Source organism: Leiobunum rupestre, chromosome 1 (genome assembly GCF_980474605.1).
Source record: "Leiobunum rupestre chromosome 1, qqLeiRupe1.1.hap1, whole genome shotgun sequence".
In the NCBI taxonomy this organism is placed as follows: Eukaryota; Metazoa; Arthropoda; class Arachnida; order Opiliones; family Sclerosomatidae; genus Leiobunum; species Leiobunum rupestre.
The window spans coordinates 37,849,586-37,872,643 of record NC_143384.1 but is presented as its reverse complement, the minus strand read 5'-3'; the positions used below and the strand labels follow the sequence as shown (position 1 = coordinate 37,872,643).

At 36.1% G+C, this 23,058-nt stretch overlaps 2 protein-coding genes across 2 annotated transcripts in view; one reads left to right on the top strand and one right to left on the bottom strand.

Annotated features, from left to right (window-relative positions):
• Window positions 1-305: 305 nt before the first annotated feature.
• Window positions 306-23,058, top strand: part of LOC149962303 (ras-related protein Rab-37-like) — a 106,641-nt gene continuing 83,888 nt past the window's right edge. Inside the window, exon 1 of the mRNA XM_090179575.1 lies at window positions 306-325. The gene's annotated coding sequence lies outside the window, so the exon portion shown is untranslated. The remainder of the gene's footprint in view (window positions 326-23,058) is intronic.
• On the bottom strand, window positions 3,269-9,478 carry LOC149962304 (uncharacterized). Its single transcript, XM_090179567.1, has 5 exons — window positions 8,927-9,478; window positions 8,801-8,844; window positions 7,460-7,525; window positions 7,324-7,384; window positions 3,269-7,084 (listed from the first exon to the last, which is right to left on the bottom strand). Exons 1-5 carry the CDS (start codon window positions 8,993-8,995, stop codon window positions 5,567-5,569), a joined length of 1,758 nt encoding a protein of 585 aa, XP_090035693.1. The 5' UTR covers window positions 8,996-9,478; the 3' UTR covers window positions 3,269-5,566.

Genomic DNA, 23,058 nt, shown 5'->3' with positions numbered 1-23,058 from the left:
TCATACTCCCTTTAAAAAAACTAATTATTATTAACGAACTGAACTGAACCGAATTCGAACGAATCTAAATTCAATTTGATAAATTCATCGAAATATTTCAATCGAGCTACGAACATAAAATTATAATTTATTTCAAAACATAAAAAAGTTAACGTCGAATAACAATTTAAATTTTTGCGTCTACCGAAAAAAAAGGATTAAAAAGAAAGATCGTTTTAAGTTTGTCGCCCTCAGCAGCCAACCAATCAGCAGACGGAGCGCTTTCGTCAAATGGATTCATAAAAGAGAAGATATACGTAATCATATTGAACAGAAGAAAAAAAAGGTCAGTAAAGTTCGGTACGGGTAGCGCAACCACGAGCATTAAACGAAAATTTTCGACAGACGAAACCAGTCGAGCCAGTTTGCGAAATGTACTCTCCGCGTCCATACATGTAGAATTGAAACGTATAAAACCTTTTTAAAATTAAAAAAAATATATTATTCTGAGCGCTAGATTGAACTTCTGCTCGTTAAAGTTTAGTATAACCAGAAGTGCATAAGATCTCCTAACGAGAGAAGTGTCCATCACTTTATATACTGCTTATGCCATTAGTAGTGAAATTAATAGATATTCTGAGCGCTAGATCGAGCTTTGTCTCGTTAGTAAGAGCAGAAGTACATAAGGTATTACAACTAGAGAAGTGTCCATCACTTTATATACTGCTCATGCCGTTAGTAGTGAAATTAATAGATATTCTGAGCGCTAGATCGAGCTTTGTCTCGTTAGTAAGAGCAGAAGTACATAAGGTATTACAACTAGAGAAGTGTCCATCACTCTATACACTGCTAATGTCATTCGCTTGAAACATGAATTTCATATAATACACGTTTTTTAACAAAAAATAAGTAAATAAAAATAGTGACTTAAATAATAATAAAGATTATAAATAAGAAAATATCCCTACGCAAAGTAATTTCCCCATTTTACGTCCTCTGGCGGAGGAAAACTTGCGCCCATTAGGTGGTTTTTTTGAGCAGGTTAAAAAGTGTAGCCCTATGACGTCATTTTACTCCAATTCTGTCTTGATGAAAAAAACGAGTTGGAGTAAGAAGGGAGTGCTTAAAGGTTATTTATTTGCCGTAGCAGCCGTAGTTTTGTTTTAAGATGGCGACCAGTGGTGAGATCATCAATATGTCTCTCATTTTTCTCATTTATTTAATAATAATAATAATCAGCTAGGCTAATACCCAAGGCACCACCTTAGGCCTAAGTCATAAAGCAACTTTTAAAGTCATTAAATAGCATTTAACAATAGTTGATTTTATAAAATGTCTTTACGCTTGCCCAACTTGTTGAAATGTTGCCCTGGAATAGTTCAGCCAATGCCTAAGAATGAGTTCATAAGCTCTTTAGTGGGAGAGAAAACGGATCCACAGCTGAAGCGGGGAGGCAACATTTCAACAAGATGGCCAAGGTTATTTTATAAAAAGAACTAAAGGATTTTCGTTATTAAAAGCTTGGCACATGTGAAGAGGTTCAAAACCCGGTCATGTTTTCGTGAAACGAAATTTAAGCAGACGAATTTTCTATACTAGCAGACGACAAATCTAGATTACTCCCTCTACATCTCCTTCCGAGGAGGAGTAAAAAGTGTAACCTTAGAGCTCTGGAACAAGCGAACAAAATTCGGGACAGGGTAAATCTTACCCGGAATACAGGCGAATAAAACATTTTAGGGTGAAAAGTTAACACTTTGTCCTCGGACAGGTGAAAAAAACACCCATTGACAACCCACAAGCATGCTTATTACTATGCATGCCCAGATACTAGATGTGGTACTTTTCTCATAACAGATATTATTTACTTTTGATAAAATATACTTTCTGCTTCTTAATTAAAAATGGGCTGTTCACGCTTAATGGGCAATTTAGAATTTCAATAAAATAATTTTGCGCCATAGATTTAATTCGTCATAAATTATAATTAATTTGCGTAATGTTTTAGCCCAATTCAGGCCTACGCAAAATTACTTAATCATCGCGTGGAGCGACAACATCTAACAGAAGTTTTAGCGGTCAGCAATTTTACACCAAGTAGCGGGTAATCTGGAAACCGGTCTATAGTCGCGTGTTGAAATTGATAATTGGCATGTTAAATTTTCGTATTTAATACCAAAATAAAACGGACCGTATGTTTTGGTTTGTCCAGAAGTTCATAAAATATCTCTTACGAGAGAAGTATACGTTTAAGTCATAAAAATGAAACACGAACCGTCGCGGATTCTGTTGAGATTATACACTAATAAATCATTTTCCCCTAATAATAGTTTTGGAAATTCTTCAGAAAAGCATTTTTAAAAATCACCGGGAGTCTTGTAAGATGAGTATTTCAAGCGATTAACATTAGCAGGATAGCGAAACTAATATCACGACTGGTGCACGTTTTTAGTAAGTTTTAGAAAACATGGTAACTGGTGCACGTTTTTAGAAAAATTAAGTGGAGCGTGTTTGAAAGCAGTTTTAGAAAACATGGTAACTGGTGCACGTTTTTAGAAAAATTAAGTGGAGCGTGTTTGAAAGCAGTTTTAGAAAACATGGTAACTGGTGCACGTTTTTAGAAAAATTAAGTGGAGCGTGTTTGAAAGCAGTTTTAGAAAACATGGTAACTGGCGCACGTTTTTAGAAAAATTAAGTGGATGGTGTTTTGAAGCAGTTTTAGAAAACATGGTAACTGGCGCACGTTTTTAGAAAAATTAAGTGGATGGTGTTTTGAAGCAGTTTTAGAAAACATGGTAACTGGCGCACGTTTTTAGATAAATTAAGTGGAGCGTGTTTGAAAGCAGTTTTAGAAAACATGGTAACTGGTGCACGTTTTTAGAAAAATTAAGTGGATGGTGTTTTGAAGCAGTTTTAGAAAACATGGTAACTGGTGCACGTTTTTAGGAAAATTAATTGGCGCATGTTTCAAGCAGTTTTTAGAAAACTTATTAACTCACGCACGTTTTAAGCGGTTTTTAGAAAAATTGTTAACTGAACCGCGTTTTAAAAGCAGTTTTTAGAAAATTTTATAACTGGAGTACATTTTCAGAAAAATTAATTAGCGCACGTTTTAAGCAGTTTTTAGAAAACTAATAACTTCTAAAAACTGATAACTGGCGCACATTCGATAACTCACAGGTTTTTTACCAAAACTTATTAGGCGTACCATTTTGGAAAACATTGGTAAATTGCGATAATTTACTGAAAATAATTCTTAAACATTGCGAATGAAGTGGGACGAAAAAAGTGCATCGACATTAAATTTTATTCATAATTTCGAACCGTTTCCATTTTGAAAATGGTTCATTTGTAATCTTTACAATACTATCTCGAAGAACAAAAAAACAAAAAAAGAACAACAACAACAATTGTCATTTTTACAGCTTCCACGACAAGTTCGAAATAATGGAACTACGCAAGAGGCATTCAAATCCGTAAGATGCATAGATATAATCAATCATTCACGTTTTTTATTCTCCAAAAGGCTGCTTATTTTTCATCTTCAAAGATATTATTCACAAAAATAGTTTTTATATTTTTTTTACACCGAGTTAGCAAAATCACGTGGTCGGCCATTTTGAATTTTATTTATTTTGACGTAGGAGCATCGTACTTACAAAAGCATTGTTCGCGGGTTCTATCTATTCGGATGCAACAGCTACACGCCCACCGTAATTCCACGACGTTTATTTCCTTTCTGTACGTACAATAACCTCCGCCGACGTACGGATTTGCGGCGAGCGTGTATATTTACTGGTCACGACAAAATGATTTTTGGAAGCTAGCCGACTGAATAAGGGGGTAACTGACACCCGAGGGTTTCCGACTAAGGTCATAAACCAGTAAATGATTGTAAACAAAAACTAAGCTTATATTATTATTATTGTAACTCCGATATCAGAATACGAAAGCTATGGAAAGAACTAAATATTAAATTCCACGGTTTAAAAAACTTAAAACATTGTCAAGTTTAGAGGCAAATCGCTAAGCTGTTTCTTACGGAACACGTAAAATTTTGTATAAATATATAATTATGTACAACGTTTCTTTGTAATGATTTCAACGCGATTCTACTTCTATTTGATCGTTTCATGCACATTTAAATATGGCAAAGGCTTAACGCTTTTGATAATAAATTGAGACTGCAAAGGCTCGCGAGACGAAAATTAAATTATATTTAAATTGGCAGCCCTGGGTTAGTCAATATAATTGAGGTTTTGATTAATTTATTGAATTCGGGGCTGGTCTAGCATGGTTTATCGGTTACGGGTGGGCAGGTCTGTTTATTTGTCGAATTTATTAGACGGTAAAGATCAAGTTATCGAATTCATTAGAGGGTAAAGATAAGTTATCGAATTTATTAGAGGGTAAAGATTCATCGAAATAGGGGATCTCGATAAATTGATCGAATTTTGGGGAGATGACCGTGGTTTTTCGATTAATTGATCAAATTTTTTTGGGAGAGTGGGTTTTGATTAATTTATCAATTTTTTTGGCGGAGTGGGTTTCGACTAAGTGATCCAATTTTGTTGGGGTAAGTGGGTTTCGACTAAGTCATCCAATTTGGTGGGGGGTTCTCGATTAAATGATCGAATTTGGGAAGTGTGGTTTTCGATTAAATGATCGAATTTGGGAAGTGTGGTTTTCGATTAAATGGTATAATTTGGGAAGTGTGGTTTTCGATTAAATGATCGAATTTGGGAAGTGTGGTTTTCGATTAAATGGTATAATTTGGGAAGTGTGGTTTTCGATTAAATGATAGAATTTGGGAAGTGTGGTTTTCGATTAAATGATAGAATTTGGGAAGTGTGGTTTTCGATTAAATGATCGAATTTGGGAATTTGGGAAGTGTGGTTTTCGATTAAATGATCGAATTTATGAAAAAAGTGGTTTTCGATTAAATGATTGAATTTGGGAAGAGTGGTTTTCGATTAAATGATCGAATTTATGAAAAAAGTGGTTTTCGATTAAATGATTGAATTTGGGGGGGGGGGGCGGATCTATTGATTAACTGATTGGGGGAGGGGGGCAGGTTTTGATAAAGGTTCTAGATTATTTTCATGATTTGTGGGCGGGGATCAATTTCTTGAATTATCAGTGAGTAAATTTACAATTACATGCAAGAATTCATTTCAAATTACAGAAAAGATATATTAACTAATTTCAGTTACTTGAAAGAGGTGAACAAATCAAATTTCAATTAAATGCCAATAATATCATAATTTCTGAAGTGGTTAGATATGAGGTTAGCATTAGAAATCTGTAGGATTAAAATATCATTAACTGCGGAAAACAGGCTTAAATTATGCTGAGATATACACGATCAACTGGTCAGTTTCCCAATAAAAGATACCTAAATAATGAACTGGGGTTAGTGAAAAAAATGGCCGACTCACGAGGGACCGAAGGAGGAAATTTTCTACCACTAGACATATCTAGGGAATGGCCGACTATGTCATGGAGAAATAATAATTAAAAACACTTAAATTAAAAGATTCTGAAAAGGCTGAATTGGTTTTTTCTTTTTGGTTTTTTTGACCTTCAACTAACACTGTTGCTGCCCCCCATTTTCCAACTTCTCCATATCACTGCGTTCCTTGAAGAAACCATCGCTGGTACGGCACTCTCGAACAGTCACTGTCACCAAGTTAGACGTTACGTCAGTGATGAAGATCTGATCCAAAAGCTTATTCTGCTTCAACCAAAAATCCGGAGGAGTCGTTATGCCCAGTTCGTGCAGATAATTACTGCGCATTAAATGCAGATTGAAATTCTTTGAACCGTTAGAGCTCACAGAGTTTTGCGTTGTGCTATTATTATTATTAAAATTAAAGCTATTTTGCTTGGGTTGCAACAAATTAGCGTTGGGTTTAGAGTTAACTGCAGAATTACTAACACCGGTGCTTTGGGGTAATGTGGTACACTTTTCTCCATTGCTCTGAATGGACGATGACACAAGAACCGCACTTTGACTGTTTTCTTGATCAGAATGATTAGCGTTCAAAGGAGAACCCGCTGGGTTGTTCATTAACATGGAACTTGCGGGACCCGTACTGTTTGTTTTGCTCGCAGTAACGGATGACGCAGTTTTAGTTACAGCCACAGGTATTAATTGGGCACTACTGGTGTTGATCACTGGGTTTGCAGTTGCAGGGACAATTTTCTGCTTTTTCGCTTTTGGTTGGGCGCTAATTTGACTACTCATTGATTTATGAGTTGGTACGACTCCAACACTGACGTGATGATACCCAGGCTGACCCGGTCCAGGGGTCTGATTTTTGAATTTAACAGTCAAGCCCTGTCCATCACAACCAACACCGGTAGACACCATAGCTTTAGGCCCAGACTGTCCAGGTGGAGTTATTGGTACAACTCGTTTTGTAGCTGCACCAGTTGCAAATTCAGAAACAGATGGACTAGTGTTCGTTTTAGCAGGCACAACGGGAGGTGTTGCGGTTAGGTGCCGCTGTGATTTAGCATTCAAACTGTTAGCCATTGCTTCGATGCTTATGTCGGGTTTTGGGGCCAGCCGAGGTAGTTTATTAGGGGGAGGTTGGCTTGCCGTTGTAGTTGGGGTACTAGTTTGGGGTGGAGCTTTCGCAACTGGCTGCTGGGCAATAGTTCCTTGCTGAAGGCTCGCTTTGCGTTTCAAGTCCTTTTTAGGCTCCGGTTGCTGAGATGTTGAAACGGTAGTGGTGGACGTAACTATCTCAGTAGGTGTCACCTGACAGGTGGAAACTGTGGGTTCCGGTTGTTCGGTAGTTGTGGTTGTGGCAGGAGCCACTTCCGGTTGAATGGTGGCTGTTGGTTGCAAGTGGTCAACAGAGCCAGATGTAGAGTCGTCATTGGCTTGAGACGATGTTGACGGGCTGGATGGGGGTGGCTCTTCCGAGCTGGTGGCACCCGAAGTAGAGGCTGCCGTGCTCGATAGTAAGTTGCGTTCTTTTTCAACTGCATTTAATACCGGTAAATAGTCATCATCAATGACCAATGCTCCACCATCGGAACTTTCATCCAAAAGGCTGCTGTCATCTGGTTTCAAATCGGATACTTCACTGGAGCTCTAAATTAAATATTAAAATCATTAAAAGCTGAACATCCTTAGATATTAATTAGAAAAGTAACATCAAAAATTGTAAGTTGCAAGATGATCTCAATTAATTAATCCACCCTCCCTCATTAAAAGAAACCTCACACAAAACTAATTGCTTCAACAGAAAATTCAACACACTTACAAACATTTAAAATGCAAGATTGAAAACCATTTTTTATGCTTAGAATAGTTGAATAATGTATTTTTACCTGACTCCGTTCTTTCTTGGGTTTGAATCCTTTTTTTGAAGAGTTATTTTGCTCACGTTGACTATAAAATTAAAAAAACCCATGTTATAGTAGAATAATCAACATTTTGCAACACAATAATTTGAATATCACGTACCTAGCTTCAAAGGCCTCCAAAAGGCGCACATCTAAAATGTTCTCCTCTGGTTCCCAGGTGTTGTATCTGAAATAATTCACAATCGTATCATTTATGACATACAAAACTTTGAAGTTCAGTTTTATCTGGGTTAAAATTGCCTTCATTCATGTTACACCTGCATTGTGTTATAACAATTTCAAGTGCTACGCAATTAAATTACGAAAACCATTTATTTAACTGAATTTTCTTGTATCAGTAACCAACAAATAAATCGCTAAATTCATGGTATTATCAAAATTTTTGTATCGTACTTTAAAATAAAATTTTAATTCAATATGACAGCTAAATTTACGCAATGAGGTGTATATGTAGAGTTAAAATCAGTGCATTTTGAATATGAAAGTTATATTAAAAATTTAAAACGAATGTTTTAAATTTTTAAGTACTATATTTGTTGATTTTGATATTTTAGAATTTCTAAAACCTTTATTTGTAAACAAAGTCTAAGTAATTTTACGATGTCCAGCCAGACATGTTGTACTCACTCACACATTAAAGTTTGGTTTACTAGTGCTATTTACTTTTAGAGTAAAATATAGATTAATAGGACTAATCTAAAGTAACCCAAATTAATTTTTTATTCACATTAAAAAAAATTTGCCGGAGTATTTTCTTTCCAGAATAGGTAGAAGCTTAGTTTGACAGTTCATAATTCTTACATTAAATACAAAATCCCACTTAAAAGACTATGACAGTAAAAAAATATATGTAACTGTGTTGTCTACCAACTCAATAGAAAAATGAGTAGGAAGCACACATCGGTAATGTTCAATTTACTTGAAAGCATTTTAAATGTAAATAAATTATAACGAATAAAAAAATATAATTCCGCCTTATTTTTGGTTTAACCAAACCAATGAAAAATAAAAAAAAATTCTAACTAACACTTATTATAATATCCAAATAAAAAAATATTTGGTGACAAATAACAATATGACAGAAAAGATACTTTATTTTGAACAAAAACGATATAACAAATGTAATAGCTAAACCAGAATAAAATGGGTCAAAACCATGTACATTGTACTTTTAGTAGTAGACAAATAAATAAGTGCCAGCAAATAACCTTACAGTTTGCAGATGGTAATTAATCAAATAATTACGGTTGATCCCACTAATATTAAACAAAGAAAGCGGTTGTCACGGGCAAAGAAACGACCTTCTCAAAATAACCTTACAATTTAGCTTGAAAATTATCAATGGTAAATTGAATTTCCATTTATTCGTTACCCATCCGTCCCTGAATAATGTTTTGCCCCAAGGCTCAATTATATGTCAAATAACTATACATTTACTCACTTAGAACTCCATCCTTTCCATTTGACATGATATTCAACTTTACCCTGGAAAATAAGCGCACCAAATTAGCCGAAAAACATCAAAACAAGTCCGTTCAAATTAGACCAAGGCTTAACAAAAATCTACCTTTCGCATACGCTTCTTTTGAATGCATTCTGCGGCGAAAACTCGCTCTCCGACGGAGGACAACTCCATGTTACTCGGCGAGGTATATTTCCAGAGTTTTCACTCGGGCGCACAAACGAATTTATCCAATGCACAAATGCCGATCCGCGAAACACCGAAAAAAGTGTACAAGACACTTGATTACGCGTTTTGTTTTGAAATTTTTTGGTTTATTTTCCGCGAACGTTCGTTGACGTTAACCGCGAGAGAAAAATAAATATCCAGCGCGTGTACACCACGTCCACAAAAACGTAATATTGCGCAGTACAGGTATTAATCTCAGCCCCCCTTTCCGATGTAGATGTACGGGGGACAAGGCTTAGCACTCGAAACGAAAGATTCGTAACCTACCTAAACGGCCATTAAAAATTGGAATGCCAAAATAAAACGGGTACGGTCTTCACGGAAAAGCACCGACTTTTCGGAGCGACTACAACTTGGCCCAAGGCTTTTCGTCTAATCAGCGGATCGACTCGAAAGGCGAAACGTTTGTAAAAAATTTCCGCCGCCGTTGGATGCCAGAGTGCGAGGGGTGTTCGTAGGGAGAGCTAGTCACTGCGCAGGCGTCGTCGCGACGATTGCGTGCGCATTTCAACTACGTCATCTCGGAACGCTCTAGATTTTTCCACACGTTCCCCCCCCCCTCCCCTTTCTTCAGCATCCTCGGCTTTACTGTATCAGTTGTCTATCTTATTGACAACAAGATTATTTGTCTATCTAGGTTTGCACTGGAGATTTGTTTTACCACTTTTGGACGCGCTATTTGTTTAACAATGACGTCATAAAATAGTTTGTTAAGCGTCATCTTGTGGGATTTGATGAAAAATAGGTATTCCGAGCCTGTTTGATTTAACCCGTAAAAGATAACATGTAAATAATAATCTAATGATGATGATACAGAGAGCTATCATTAATACATTATCGAAAACACCGCCGCGCGTAGGTGGCGACGTCTAGCCGCGAAGTCGCCAACTATCCTCCAGGTCTACCCCGGAGAGAAAAATTATTGTTAGGGCTTATTTTCTTACCGAGTGTGAATCATAATTAGCGGTGTAATTTAGGGTAGGGACATTTATTCGGGCAGTTGGCGATAAACTAGTAAAAACAGGCCGCTATTTTTGTCGTAAGGTTGGGAAATCCGTAAAAGACGCAATATTTTTCGTCCCCCCTCTAAAAAACCTCCGCGAGAGGCCACTTCTGAGGATCGGGCGACTATAACCCCGTCTAGCGGCGACCCGTGGACGTGAATCATGGCTTTTTATATTGATTTATGGGAGCCTTCTCACCAAAAATTCCAGTATTACACTTTATAAGTGGGTCCCTATTATTCATGGCCCGGGTTTTTACCGTGACTTTGAGAGACACAATATAAAATCAAAGGCCTAAAACTCCACCGTACTCGTTTTTTTTCCGCGTTTCTTAGAAAAATCGCGACGGCCTACGTGATGTAACTAAGGCCTACTTTATTATAAATTATATTAATTTAATCACACTCACGAGTCCCAAGAAGGGCAGTACCCGAGAATTATAAACCACGCCGTGTTCTAACACTTTTTATTGGAATATTCTTTTATTATTTTATTAATTTTAATGACAAAGGCAGTCATTTAAAGTGGGGAATATTTCCAGGGACTTGAATGGGCATATTTTATCTATGACTAAAACCTGAAAGCAAACCATTAAAATTGAGTGACGTCAGGCAGTGTCATGTACTTTGAAAGCGGGGGTTTTTAATTATAGATGAACCAGCGGCCGGGTTGGGAAAACAATCGTATATTCATTATGGACCACGAAGATGGACAAGACTTCATTGAGAGATTTTTAGCCCCGAAAAAACCAGAAGGCGGTGAATCGGCTTTGAATCAAACAAGACGTCGCGTTCTAAGTTGGAACCCAAATATGAGACCTCTTCAATCGAAAATAAATACGATATGAAATTGTTAACTTCTGGCGGAAGTAAAAACATCATTTATGCAGCTGACACTTTTCAACCAATACACCTTACTACCTTTCTTAACGGAAATAACGCTAGCTGGTCGTAGTTTCTGATAAACCTGTTGGCAGACATGTAAAATTGGGTGATCCATCATAAATATATAACTTTGAACACCCTTTAAAACTCTTAGACTGAGGTGTTACGTCAGTTAGTATCATAGATATAGGAACCGTATATAAAGGTCTAGATAAAATATTTCAAAGGGAGTGAATACGGAGCTGACAGCTAGCAGAAAGCCAGAAACGCGAAATTTCTGCAGGCTATCCTTATAAGGCGCTATCTATCGGTAAGAAAGCTCGTGCTATCGTCGCGAGAGCTATTGTCTCCTGCTTAAAAATTATACTAAAAGTCACCAACAGATGGTGTCTAAAGACTACGGCCTGCGGAAAGGTCAAGCACTTACGAGGAGACTACCCGAGGTGATAATCACCGATTTGGTTGAAACTAGGTGGGTATGTAGAACTTATGGTAACATGAAATTTCACCAAGGGAAAAATTGCAATGGGCATTAGTTTTGCCCTGGCAACCGAAAATGTTTTTGACAACACAGTATGTATATTTTCTCATTGAAAATAACATGGGAATCTGAGCACTTCTAAGGGTACCCCCCCTGTGAAAAAATTAAAAAAAAATTCACATTTCAAAACCAAAAAAAATAGATCAAAATTGACAAATGAAATGAATTTTATGATATTTTTACATATTTTGGTCAATTTGATCAAAATATGTAAAAATTGATCAATTGTTATTTTCAATGGGACAATATACAGACTGTGTTGTCAAAAACATTTTCGGTTGCCATGGCAAAAATAATGCCCATTGCAACCTTTCCCTTTGTGGAATTTCATGTTACCATAAGGTCTACATACCCACCTAGTTTCAACAAAATCGGTGATTATCACCTCGGGTAGTCTCCTCGTTAGTACTAAAATGCTAAGAGAGCTCGCGCTCTTGGTCACGTGCCTTCCTCGGTGTCTGCTAGATGTCAACTCCGTATTTTATGTTAGGCTTAGACGCCCCGAAATTTATCTAGACCTTCATATACATTTCTTATATCTACGGTTAGTATGCTCAGAAAGTAGGAGCATTTATGGAAAAACCATATATTTCTAATTATCAAATAGACCGTTTTTGACCAGTGAGTATAAATAATAGTTGATTTTATAAAATAAAAAGTGGTCTTGCCCAACTTGTTAAAATGTTGCTCTTACGTCACAAGACTCAACTTTATTAGTACATTCTTCGCACGAGCGATTTGCACGCGCGCGAGAAAAACATATATTCTATCGCGCGCTCGTAGACTCGTAAAAGTAAGAGACTGTGACGTAAGAGCCACATTAATACAAGAAGGCCACGTTACTTTATAAAAAGAACTATTAAAAGACATCAAATTATAGTTATTATACGTATTTTGGGCGGCCCCGGGGTGCTCAGAAAGTAATTACAGGGCCACAGAATCGTTTGAATTTCGTAAATAGAGCTCGAAACATGTCTGAAAATTATATGCATAGAAAAGCTCAGCTTTGGCAGTATAAAGATAAACCATAGGCAAATCTGTTATATATCCAGTCGCAGCAACACAAACTCTATAATCGGCTATGAACAGGAATCCATACCTCTACTTGGAATGCTTATCGCGGCAGATTTTCGTCTCGATGTGGCTGACGTTTTTTTTGACGTCACTATGTTAACTTAACAAACAACAACGTGAAAGGGGAGCGCACGCAAAGGGGGTTTTTTCTCTCGTAGGCGGGGCCAAAGCCGTCAGAATGATCTTACCATACGCAATACGCCAGGATAAGCATTCCAAGTAGAGCTATGGTTTCCTGTCCACTATAAGTATGGAAAATCATACTCCCTTGAAACACCAGTAGGTGGTTTCTTTTCGCTTGTTGCGGGATTTCGGAGTAGGGTAAGAAGAGTAAGGCTATGACGTCATATGACTCCGATTCTGTGGTGACGAATAGTTTGAGTCGAAGTAAAAACGGTTTTCCAAAATGGCTGCCTGTGGCCATTTTAGCAGATAAATTTTAGCTAGCAGATGACAAAATCCGATTTACTTTCTTTACACATGCTTTTCAGAAGGAGTAAAAAGATTAACCCTAATACTCAGGAACAAGCGAATAGTTTATGGGCCGGAGTAATTATCGTCCCCGGAACAGGCGAAAAGAAACCACCTAACTAATGGCAGGGCTCCAAGACTTCGAGCTTCTTTGGGCCCTGAAACATCCCCCTCCCCCTTGTGATGCGTGGGCCCCTGCTCTTAGTGGGCCCCCAGTCTTCAGACTATGGATAATACTGCATTTTTAAACACGTTATATATAGTGATGTAAAATACCCGGGTATTTATAACGCAGGGTAAATACCTTGGGTACTTACCCGGGTAAATACCCAAAATACATAAATACCCAGGTGTTTATAAACACCTTTAATTTCTTTGTTAAATATTTTTTAATTTATTCAATTAAGAATATGGTAATTGAAAAACCCACAAACACATCAAGTTATTCTCATATTAAATATTAATTATGGTTTTTTTACTTTTTTTGCAAATTTTACATAGTAACATTACATATGAGATAACTATTAAATATGATTTATTCATTATCTGGATGATCACTTGAAAGTTCAGTCTCTGCTGCCCCTGGCTCTCCTCAGACTCCTCATCATGACTATTTTATTACCAGGCTTAACACTAACAGTAACATGAGCAATTAAGGATTTTATTCATTTCATGTGGGCCATTAAAACATTTCCTGATATACTTTGTCATTTTGTTGACATTAGAATGTTTGTATTCACTACAGCAATATATATGAAAGCAACACCTTTATTTTTATCTTTGAATAACTCCCAGGCTAGAAATAAAATTGACTAATATAAAACTGCTTTTAAAAATGTAGTTTGCCCAAATTTCCCTACCTAATAAGCCCAAACCAAGCAAAAGATGTAGACAAGGAGGATAACAGATAGCTCCACTCGACCCGATACTAACTAACGCCCTAATTATAAAAACCCTAGTTTTGGGTATTTACCCGTGCATGGGGTAAATACCCGGGTAAATACCTATTTAAAAATACCCTACCCACTGGGTATTTACCCGACTTACATCACTAGTTATATACCTTCGGAGAAACATGCCAATATAAAATGATACTATCATTAAGATCTGCTATTCATAGACCAATGGGACACGCAACTAAAGACTTTCTGGGCGCTCTGGAAGCACTGCGAGCTCTCTGAGAACATTCGGAACAGCTTAAAGAGATAGTGACAGCTTGGAGCACAGTTAAATTTCTTGACTTAATGACCTTCATTAGATAGAGTTTAATGCCGTGAATCCGAAAATATATATGTTATACCACTTTAAATTAGTATTTGATTATGAAAATTTACTTTAAATTATTTGTGAAATGTTCTCTTCTCCGCAAACTCACCCATATTCTACGACGTATTTGGGAAGTAGCTATTTTCCCTCTGATTTCACTCTAAATATTCTCTCTCGGCTCGGCTAAGGCAGCGGCAGATAATACCCGCGAATGACGTCAGCAATATGAGACCCGGAGCTTGCGGGGAAGTTGACTTTTCCATTTAAAATCTAAAATTTAATAGTGAATACACGTTTTCTAACTAAAATCGTTATTACCACTATACTTATCATGGTCTTTTTATATATTTAATGAAATATTAATATTATATATGAAAAAATCTGTCACTATCTCTTTAAAGGAAAATGCCTCTAGCTGAGCTTAAACACGAATGATCTGTACAAAATAAACGTTCTTTCAGTAATAGACTACAACCAATCCACTACATCCAAATTTCCTTCTGAGCAAAGATAATGTGGAATTCCGTACCCTATAGATTCGGATTGAGGGTTTAGTAACGAAGCAATTACCCACTTCTGGCACGTGACCTCCGAAAAATCAGCCTCCATCGGTCGCTGTAATGCGCTATCAATAATTGGTCACCATGGTAACTATGGAGCTAATATTTCGGAGTTTCGGCAGGAAGTGGGTAAACGCTATTGACTACGCGCGAGGCAGTTATTTCGAATCTTGGGTATCGAGGTTCTTCTTATCTTTGTTAATTAATTAAACAAACTGACCCTTTCTATAAAATACGCGAGTGTGGGCTTTAGAATCACGGCAGTTCCATATTTTTAGAGATATCCGAATTCATTCTTGTTAGTACCATAAGTACGATAATAACGTTAAGTAGGACACTTCCTATTGCTTGAATGCAAATTTTCAAACCTTTTTTCGACACTTTTTTGTTTACACTCGTAACCCCCTGTCTAAAAAAATCAATGATCTAGCTTCTGAAGTCTTCAAGTCTGACGTACGTAGCGGGGCCAATCGAATCAAATATTATTATTAGATAGTTAATTGAGAATTTTCTTATTTTTAAATGTTTTTCCTGAAAATATTTTTCTAACACCGGTATCGGCCAATATCGGCTTCGTTTAAGCCGATATCGGCCAATACCGATGTTAGATGTTGTTACAGGGTGTCCTAATAATTATGATTAAAAATTTAATCATAATTTAATCTTTGTGCAGCCAAAGCTGTAGATTTAATTTGAATATAATCTAATCATGATTTAATCATACGAGGGTGTCCCTTTATCATTGGAGTGAGCGTCCGGAAACGTGAGTGAGGGAACGTCTAGACGTACGTTTGCGTGTACATCGTGCACCGCCTTCAAGTTCCCCGATTCACGTTTCTACTTCTGGCTTAACCTCTCTATTACCATCCTTAGAAGTAGTATTTCACTTTGGTCATCTAGTTTAGACCGAGACGTCAGACACGTGTAAATTATTACGTACGGGGTTTTGAATCTCAAAGTGATTTCAGAAATCGGAAACTGACTGTGAGATTTTAGAGCACGATTTTCGTGTTGATTTCTGTCGAGTTTTTGGCTGATTTTGATATTTAGGAACTGATTTTCAATTTGGTTTCAAGATTTATACAATCATTTTTCTCTAGAGAGTACGAGATTTGTAGGGACCCCTCGATTTAGACACTATAACCAGCCACCAAAACTCGGAGGCGCTCAAATTGTTTTGGGGGGCGCCAATACCCTTGATACTAAAAATCGTAATTATTAACTCCCACTCGTGAATTTAGTAAATATACCAAAATTGGTTTTATTTGGTTATTTTTTAAAATAGGAATTTCTACTTCGTTGAAAACCGAATATTTTATTAAAAATACAGTAACTGATGTTATATGATATTAGTTGGTAGTTGCGCAATCGATTTTTTTGGGTTGGTCGGGTTGGGGATGCTCAAGTATTCATTAAATATTGATTGCGCAATAACTATGAAAAATCAGCTCGGTTATTATTTTGCTAATTGCGGCTGTCCCAGCCCCAAGCGCGGTTCACGGCAAGGTGAGGGCGATGTTAGAGGTCGGGGATGGTTAACTTTTATTCAATAGATAAAGCTCTCAAAATTATTCGTAAAATGTTTTGATCAAGTAATTTATATTTCTGTATTATCCGATTAATTTTTTGATCAATTTGTAAAATTAATCGGAAAAACGACGTTTTTTTCGATAAAAAGCTAAAATTTTACGAATAATAAATGTTTTTTAATCATTTTCCGAAATATTAACCGGTAAATTTCTTTTATTTAATCATGGATAATGATTAACCGTTACCGAAACCTAGGCGATGTCATTCACCAATTGGCCAGGAAGAATAGGCGCATGGAATTCATAGTTTAAAGAAGAGAACACAAATTGTTAATAATAATAATAATTTAATTGATGACATAGTAATACATTATAATTGTTAATTTAAATACATACATCACCCCAATATCCACATAAGCATAATAGTCATAATCATGACCTTTGTGCGTCACAATTTTTTTTAGTTCAACAATAAGGGAGAAAAATTAATTAAAATCTAAAAAATTGTATAACTTTTTGTATCCGTACTCACACAACCATTTACATATATCATTTTTTTAAAATAAATAATAATTGTTACAGGAATTAATATTTTTGTCTAAAATATTATAGAGTTTAGGTCCGAGATATAATGGATTTTTTTTGGCCAAGGGTTTTTAATTTTCTTTCTAGTGTTAAGTGACCATCTGTGGCCGAACGTGTGTTGTAGGTATTATGAAGCCAGAGATTTTCGCGTTTTACAAAAGTGTATACATTAAAATAGTTTTGGAATATAATTGTCTAACGGAGAAGACTTGAAAGTCGTTGTATAAATTTATACGATGTTCAAAGACGGTCCTACGTAGACTATAGCATGATACACAATTTTTATCCACGACAATGAAAGGAAGCCTCGAATTTCATAAAATTTGGAAACACAGAATCGAAACTTTTTTAATATGTTACTGATATGTATGTGTGTTTTTATTCGGTTGATTGTAGTTCTTGTCTTGGAAACAGTTTGAATAAAGTTCTCTTAAGCTTAGCATGTGACTTGATGATTTACACCCATAGCTCAAGATGTCTTATAGCGCCCCCCCCCCCCCCTTGAGTTTTTTCTGTATCCGCCACTCTACGTTACTGAATATGGGGTGGCGGAGTTGTTAGCACTTTCACCTCGCAGCAAGAGGAGCCGGGCTCGATCCCAGCTTGTGGCACTGGGTGAAAACTCCTTCCGCGTTGAGTTTGCAAGTTCTCTTCGCACTGATTTAAGGGGTTTTCCCCCGAGCTTTTCGGTTTCCCCGTCCATAAAAACTTGTTGAGGTCAACGGTAATAGTCAGTGTATAGGGAGCTGTTGGCTCGCGTGGCATGTAGGGCTTGCCACCACCTTCCTACGCGTTGTAACCGGGCCACCTGAATAAATGGCTTTAAAAGTCGCTTGGATATTAGCCTAGCTGATTATTATTATTATTTTATTACCTTTAATCCCGTATCAATTTTCACAATGAATAGTGAGCGGTCCTATATTCAGCAGACCGACACAGGCACCAGCTACATAAGGCCCCCAATCCGAACAACCTTGAAACCGGTGGAGAAGGAGGTGGGAGGGGAGATCTTTCTCAGATGGTCGGTGTGGCCATGGACACTGAGGGGGTTCGTTCGTGGCGTAAGTAGGGGACATCAGCCCAAAGCGGCCATCACCTTTGCCACGCTCGACGAAGCGAGATAATCACCCGGAGAGCTGTAGTTTCATTATTATCCTCGCTCCGGAGCCATCACCATTATCGCCATCCTCCTCCCTAGCCTCCATTGGGAGAGGAAACCATCTTCAAGGGGTGAGGGGACGCGAAACCCTCTTCATTAAAATCACAAAAGGATCTAAAATTACCATCGTGAAAAACCCCGAGAGATTTATTTACAAAACAAAGCTAGCATTATCATTGACTCGCCGTAAATATATTTGTACGTAAGAGTTTAAACTGAGAGTCGCTGATCGCACCAAGTGATAGTATATAATCAGAAGTAAATGAACCGAAGTTATCAGACGGCTATACTCTCCATGTTGAAGGCGTTTTCCTTTTAAAGCTACATTTTGACCTCGAATTTGAAATTTTGCGCGTTCCTAGGCCGAAAAAAAAACGTTTTTGTTTTTATGAAACCATTTTTTATGCATAGAACTAGCTATACCTACAATTCCCAAGTGCAATTTATTGCGTCAAAAGACGGGGAAGGAAATTAGCTTTTATTTGACTCGATTTTCTCAATATTTTCATAAGGAAAACGCCCTCCGATTCGGAGCGCTATTTCGATAACTTCGGTTCATTTACTTCTGATATAATCTAATAATACCATTACAATATGTGTTATTTATTTTATTTAAGTATAATTTTCATGTATATTTTTCGTCCGTTTTTGAATATGCCTAAAGTTGATTCTTGCAAGAATAGTCTTTTTTAATTAAAGTATAATTTAGTCTATTTGGAAAATTTTGGTCAGTTTTGGAATGTGCGTCAAGTTGACCAGAATTCTTGCAAGACTAGTCTTATTTTATTTAAGCAAATTTTGGTCAGTTTTGGAATGTGCGTCAAGTTGATCAGAATTCTTGCAAGACTAGTCTTATTTTATTTAAGCAAATTTTGGTCAGTTTTGGAATGTGCGTCAAGTTGATCAGAATTCTTGCAAGACTAGTCTTATTTTATTTAAGCAAATTTTGGTCAGTTTTGGAATGTGCGTCAAGTTGATCAGAATTCTTGCAAGACTAGTCTTATTTTATTTAAGCAAATTTTGGTCAGTTTTGGAATGTGCGTCAAGTTGATCAGAATTCTTGCAAGACTAGTCTTATTTTATTTAAACAAATTTTGGTCAGTTTTGGAATGTGCGTCAAGTTGATCAGAATTCTTGCAAGACTAGTCTTATTTTATTTAAACAAATTTTGGTCAGTTTTGGAATGTGCGTCAAGTTGATCAGAATTCTTGCAAGGATAGTCTTATTTTATTTAAGCAAATTTTGGTCAGTTTTGGAATGTGCGTCAAGTTGATCAGAATTCTTGCAAGGATAGTCTTATTTTATTTAAGCAAATTTTGGTCAGTTTTAGAATGTGCGTCAAGTTGATCAGAATTCTTGCAAGGATAGTCTTATTTTATTTAAGCAAATTTTGGTCAGTTTTGGAATGTGCGTCAAGTTGATCAGAATTCTTGCAAGGATAGTCTTATTTTATTTAAGCAAATTTTGTTCAGTTTTGGAATGTGCGTCAAGTTGATCAGAATTCTTGCAAATATAGTCTTATTTTATTTAAGCAAATTTTGGTCAGTTTTGGAATGTGCGTCAAGTTGATCAGAATTCTTGCAAGACTAGTCTTATTTTATTTAAGCAAATTTTGGTCAGTTTTGGAATGTGCGTCAAGTTGATCAGAATTCTTGCAAGACTAGTCTTATTTTATTTAAGCAAATTTTGGTCAGTTTTGGAATGTGCGTCAAGTTGATCAGAATTCTTGCAAGACTAGTCTTATTTTATTTAAGCAAATTTTGGTCAGTTTTGGAATGTGCGTCAAGTTGATCAGAATTCTTGCAAGACTAGTCTTATTTTATTTAAACAAATTTTGGTCAGTTTTGGAATGTGCGTCAAGTTGATCAGAATTCTTGCAAGACTAGTCTTATTTTATTTAAACAAATTTTGGTCAGTTTTGGAATGTGCGTCAAGTTGATCAGAATTCTTGCAAGGATAGTCTTATTTTATTTAAGCAAATTTTGGTCAGTTTTGGAATGTGCGTCAAGTTGATCAGAATTCTTGCAAGGATAGTCTTATTTTATTTAAGCAAATTTTGGTCAGTTTTGGAATGTGCGTCAAGTTGATCAGAATTCTTGCAAGGATAGTCTTATTTTATTTAAGCAAATTTTGTTCAGTTTTGGAATGTGCGTCAAGTTGATCAGAATTCTTGCAAATATAGTCTTATTTTATTTAAGCAAATTTTGGTCAGTTTTGGAATGTGCGTCAAGTTGATCAGAATTCTTGCAAGACTAGTCTTATTTTATTTAAACAAATTTTGGTCAGTTTTGGAATGTGCGTCAAGTTGATCAGAATTCTTGCAAGACTAGTCTTATTTTATTTAAACAAATTTTGGTCAGTTTTGGAATGTGCGTCAAGTTGATCAGAATTCTTGCAAGGATAGTCTTATTTTATTTAAGCAAATTTTGGTCAGTTTTGGAATGTGCGTCAAGTTGATCAGAATTCTTGCAAGGATAGTCTTATTTTATTTAAGCAAATTTTGTTCAGTTTTGGAATGTGCGTCAAGTTGATCAGAATTCTTGCAAATATAGTCTTATTTTAGTTAAGCAAATTTTGGTCAGTTTTGGAATGTGCGTCAAGTTGATCAGAATTCTTGCAAATATAGTCTTATTTTAGTTAAGCAAATTTTGGTCAGTTTTGGAATGTGCGTCAAGTTGATCAGAATTCTTGCAAGGATAGTCTTATTTTATTTAAGCAAATTTTGTTCAGTTTTGGAATGTGCGTCAAGTTGATCAGAATTCTTGCAAGACTAGTCTTATTTTATTTAAGCAAATTTTGGTCAGTTTTGGAATGTGCGTCAAGTTGATCAGAATTCTTGCAAGACTAGTCTTATTTTATTTAAACAAATTTTGGTCAGTTTTGGAATGTGCGTCAAGTTGATCAGAATTCTTGCAAGACTAGTCTTATTTTATTTAAACAAATTTTGGTCAGTTTTGGAATGTGCGTCAAGTTGATCAGAATTCTTGCAAGGATAGTCTTATTTTATTTAAGCAAATTTTGGTCAGTTTTGGAATGTGCGTCAAGTTGATCAGAATTCTTGCAAGGATAGTCTTATTTTATTTAAGCAAATTTTGGTCAGTTTTAGAATGTGCGTCAAGTTGATCAGAATTCTTGCAAGGATAGTCTTATTTTATTTAAGCAAATTTTGGTCAGTTTTGGAATGTGCGTCAAGTTGATCAGAATTCTTGCAAGGATAGTCTTATTTTATTTAAGCAAATTTTGTTCAGTTTTGGAATGTGCGTCAAGTTGATCAGAATTCTTGCAAATATAGTCTTATTTTATTTAAGCAAATTTTGGTCAGTTTTGGAATGTGCGTCAAGTTGATCAGAATTCTTGCAAGACTAGTCTTATTTTATTTAAACAAATTTTGGTCAGTTTTGGAATGTGCGTCAAGTTGATCAGAATTCTTGCAAGACTAGTCTTATTTTATTTAAACAAATTTTGGTCAGTTTTGGAATGTGCGTCAAGTTGATCAGAATTCTTGCAAGGATAGTCTTATTTTATTTAAGCAAATTTTGGTCAGTTTTGGAATGTGCGTCAAGTTGATCAGAATTCTTGCAAGGATAGTCTTATTTTATTTAAGCAAATTTTGGTCAGTTTTAGAATTTGCGTCAAGTTGATCAGAATTCTTGCAAGGATAGTCTTATTTTATTTAAGCAAATTTTGGTCAGTTTTGGAATGTGCGTCAAGTTGATCAGAATTCTTGCAAGGATAGTCTTATTTTATTTAAGCAAATTTTGTTCAGTTTTGGAATGTGCGTCAAGTTGATCAGAATTCTTGCAAATATAGTCTTATTTTAGTTAAGCAAATTTTGGTCAGTTTTGGAATGTGCGTCAAGTTGATCAGAATTCTTGCAAGGATAGTCTTATTTTATTTAAGCAAATTTTGTTCAGTTTTGGAATGTGCGTCAAGTTGATCAGAATTCTTGCAAATATAGTCTTATTTTATTTAAGCAAATTTTGGTCAGTTTTGGAATGTGCGTTAAGTTGATCAGTTTCATTGCAAGAAAATATCTTAAGCTACCTAAGAATACCATGCAATATGTAATGTAATGTTTTTCTAACTTTTATTTGAGCACGTTTGTGACATTTGTATATTTGGAATATGCGTCAAGTGGATGGCAACTGGAAAATCGAACGAATTATTACGATATTCCTACAAGATTTGTAAGAATAACTTCGAGATAGTTTACAACGATAACTCAAATGCATGCCCTTAATGAATTATAACGATTTTAATGTTATAAATAGCAATTTTCAAATGATTTTTGTGTATAATTTATATTAAATAGATAATTTTCTATGGGATATTTTCTTAACATAGTGATAAAGTTAGTTTTGATTGAAGTCTTTTAAGCATCCAAGTAAAAAATAATGGACCCCCAAATCCTACGAATAATGGACCCCCAAATCCTACGAATAATGGACCCCCAAATCCTACGAATAATGGACCCCCAAATCCTACGAATAATGGACCCCCAAATCTTACGAATAATGGACCCCCAAATCTTACGAATAATGGACCCCCAAATCCTACGAATAATGGACCCCCAAATCATACGAATAATGGACCCCCAAATCCTACGAATAATGGACCCCAAATCCTACGAATAATGGACCCCCAAATCCTACGAATAATGGACCCCCAAATCCTACGAATAATGGACCCCCAAATCCTACGAATAATGGACCCCCAAATCCTACGAATAATGGACCCCCAAATCCTACGAATAATGGACCCCCAAATCCTACGAATAATGGACCCCCAAATCCTACGAATAATGGACCCCCAAATCCTACGAATAATGGACCCCCAAATCCTACGAATAATGGACCCCCAAATCTTACGAATAATGGACCCCCAAATCCTACGAATAATGGACCCCCAAATCCTACGAATAATGGACCCCCAAATC

What these genes read in the sequence shown, in the direction of transcription:
- LOC149962304 (XM_090179567.1), bottom strand. Translation starts at nt 8,995, where the DNA reads ATGGAGTTGTCCTCCGTCGGAGAGCGAGTTTTCGCCGCAGAATGCATT. An exon ending in AAAAGAAGCGTATGCGAAAG is followed by an intron (nt 8,845 to 8,926) that starts GTAGATTTTTGT and finishes CTTATTTTCCAG; the next exon opens with GGTAAAGTTGAATATCATGT. An exon ending in CCAAGAAAGAACGGAGTCAG is followed by an intron (nt 7,085 to 7,323) that starts GTAAAAATACAT and finishes TATTTAATTTAG; the next exon opens with AGCTCCAGTGAAGTATCCGA.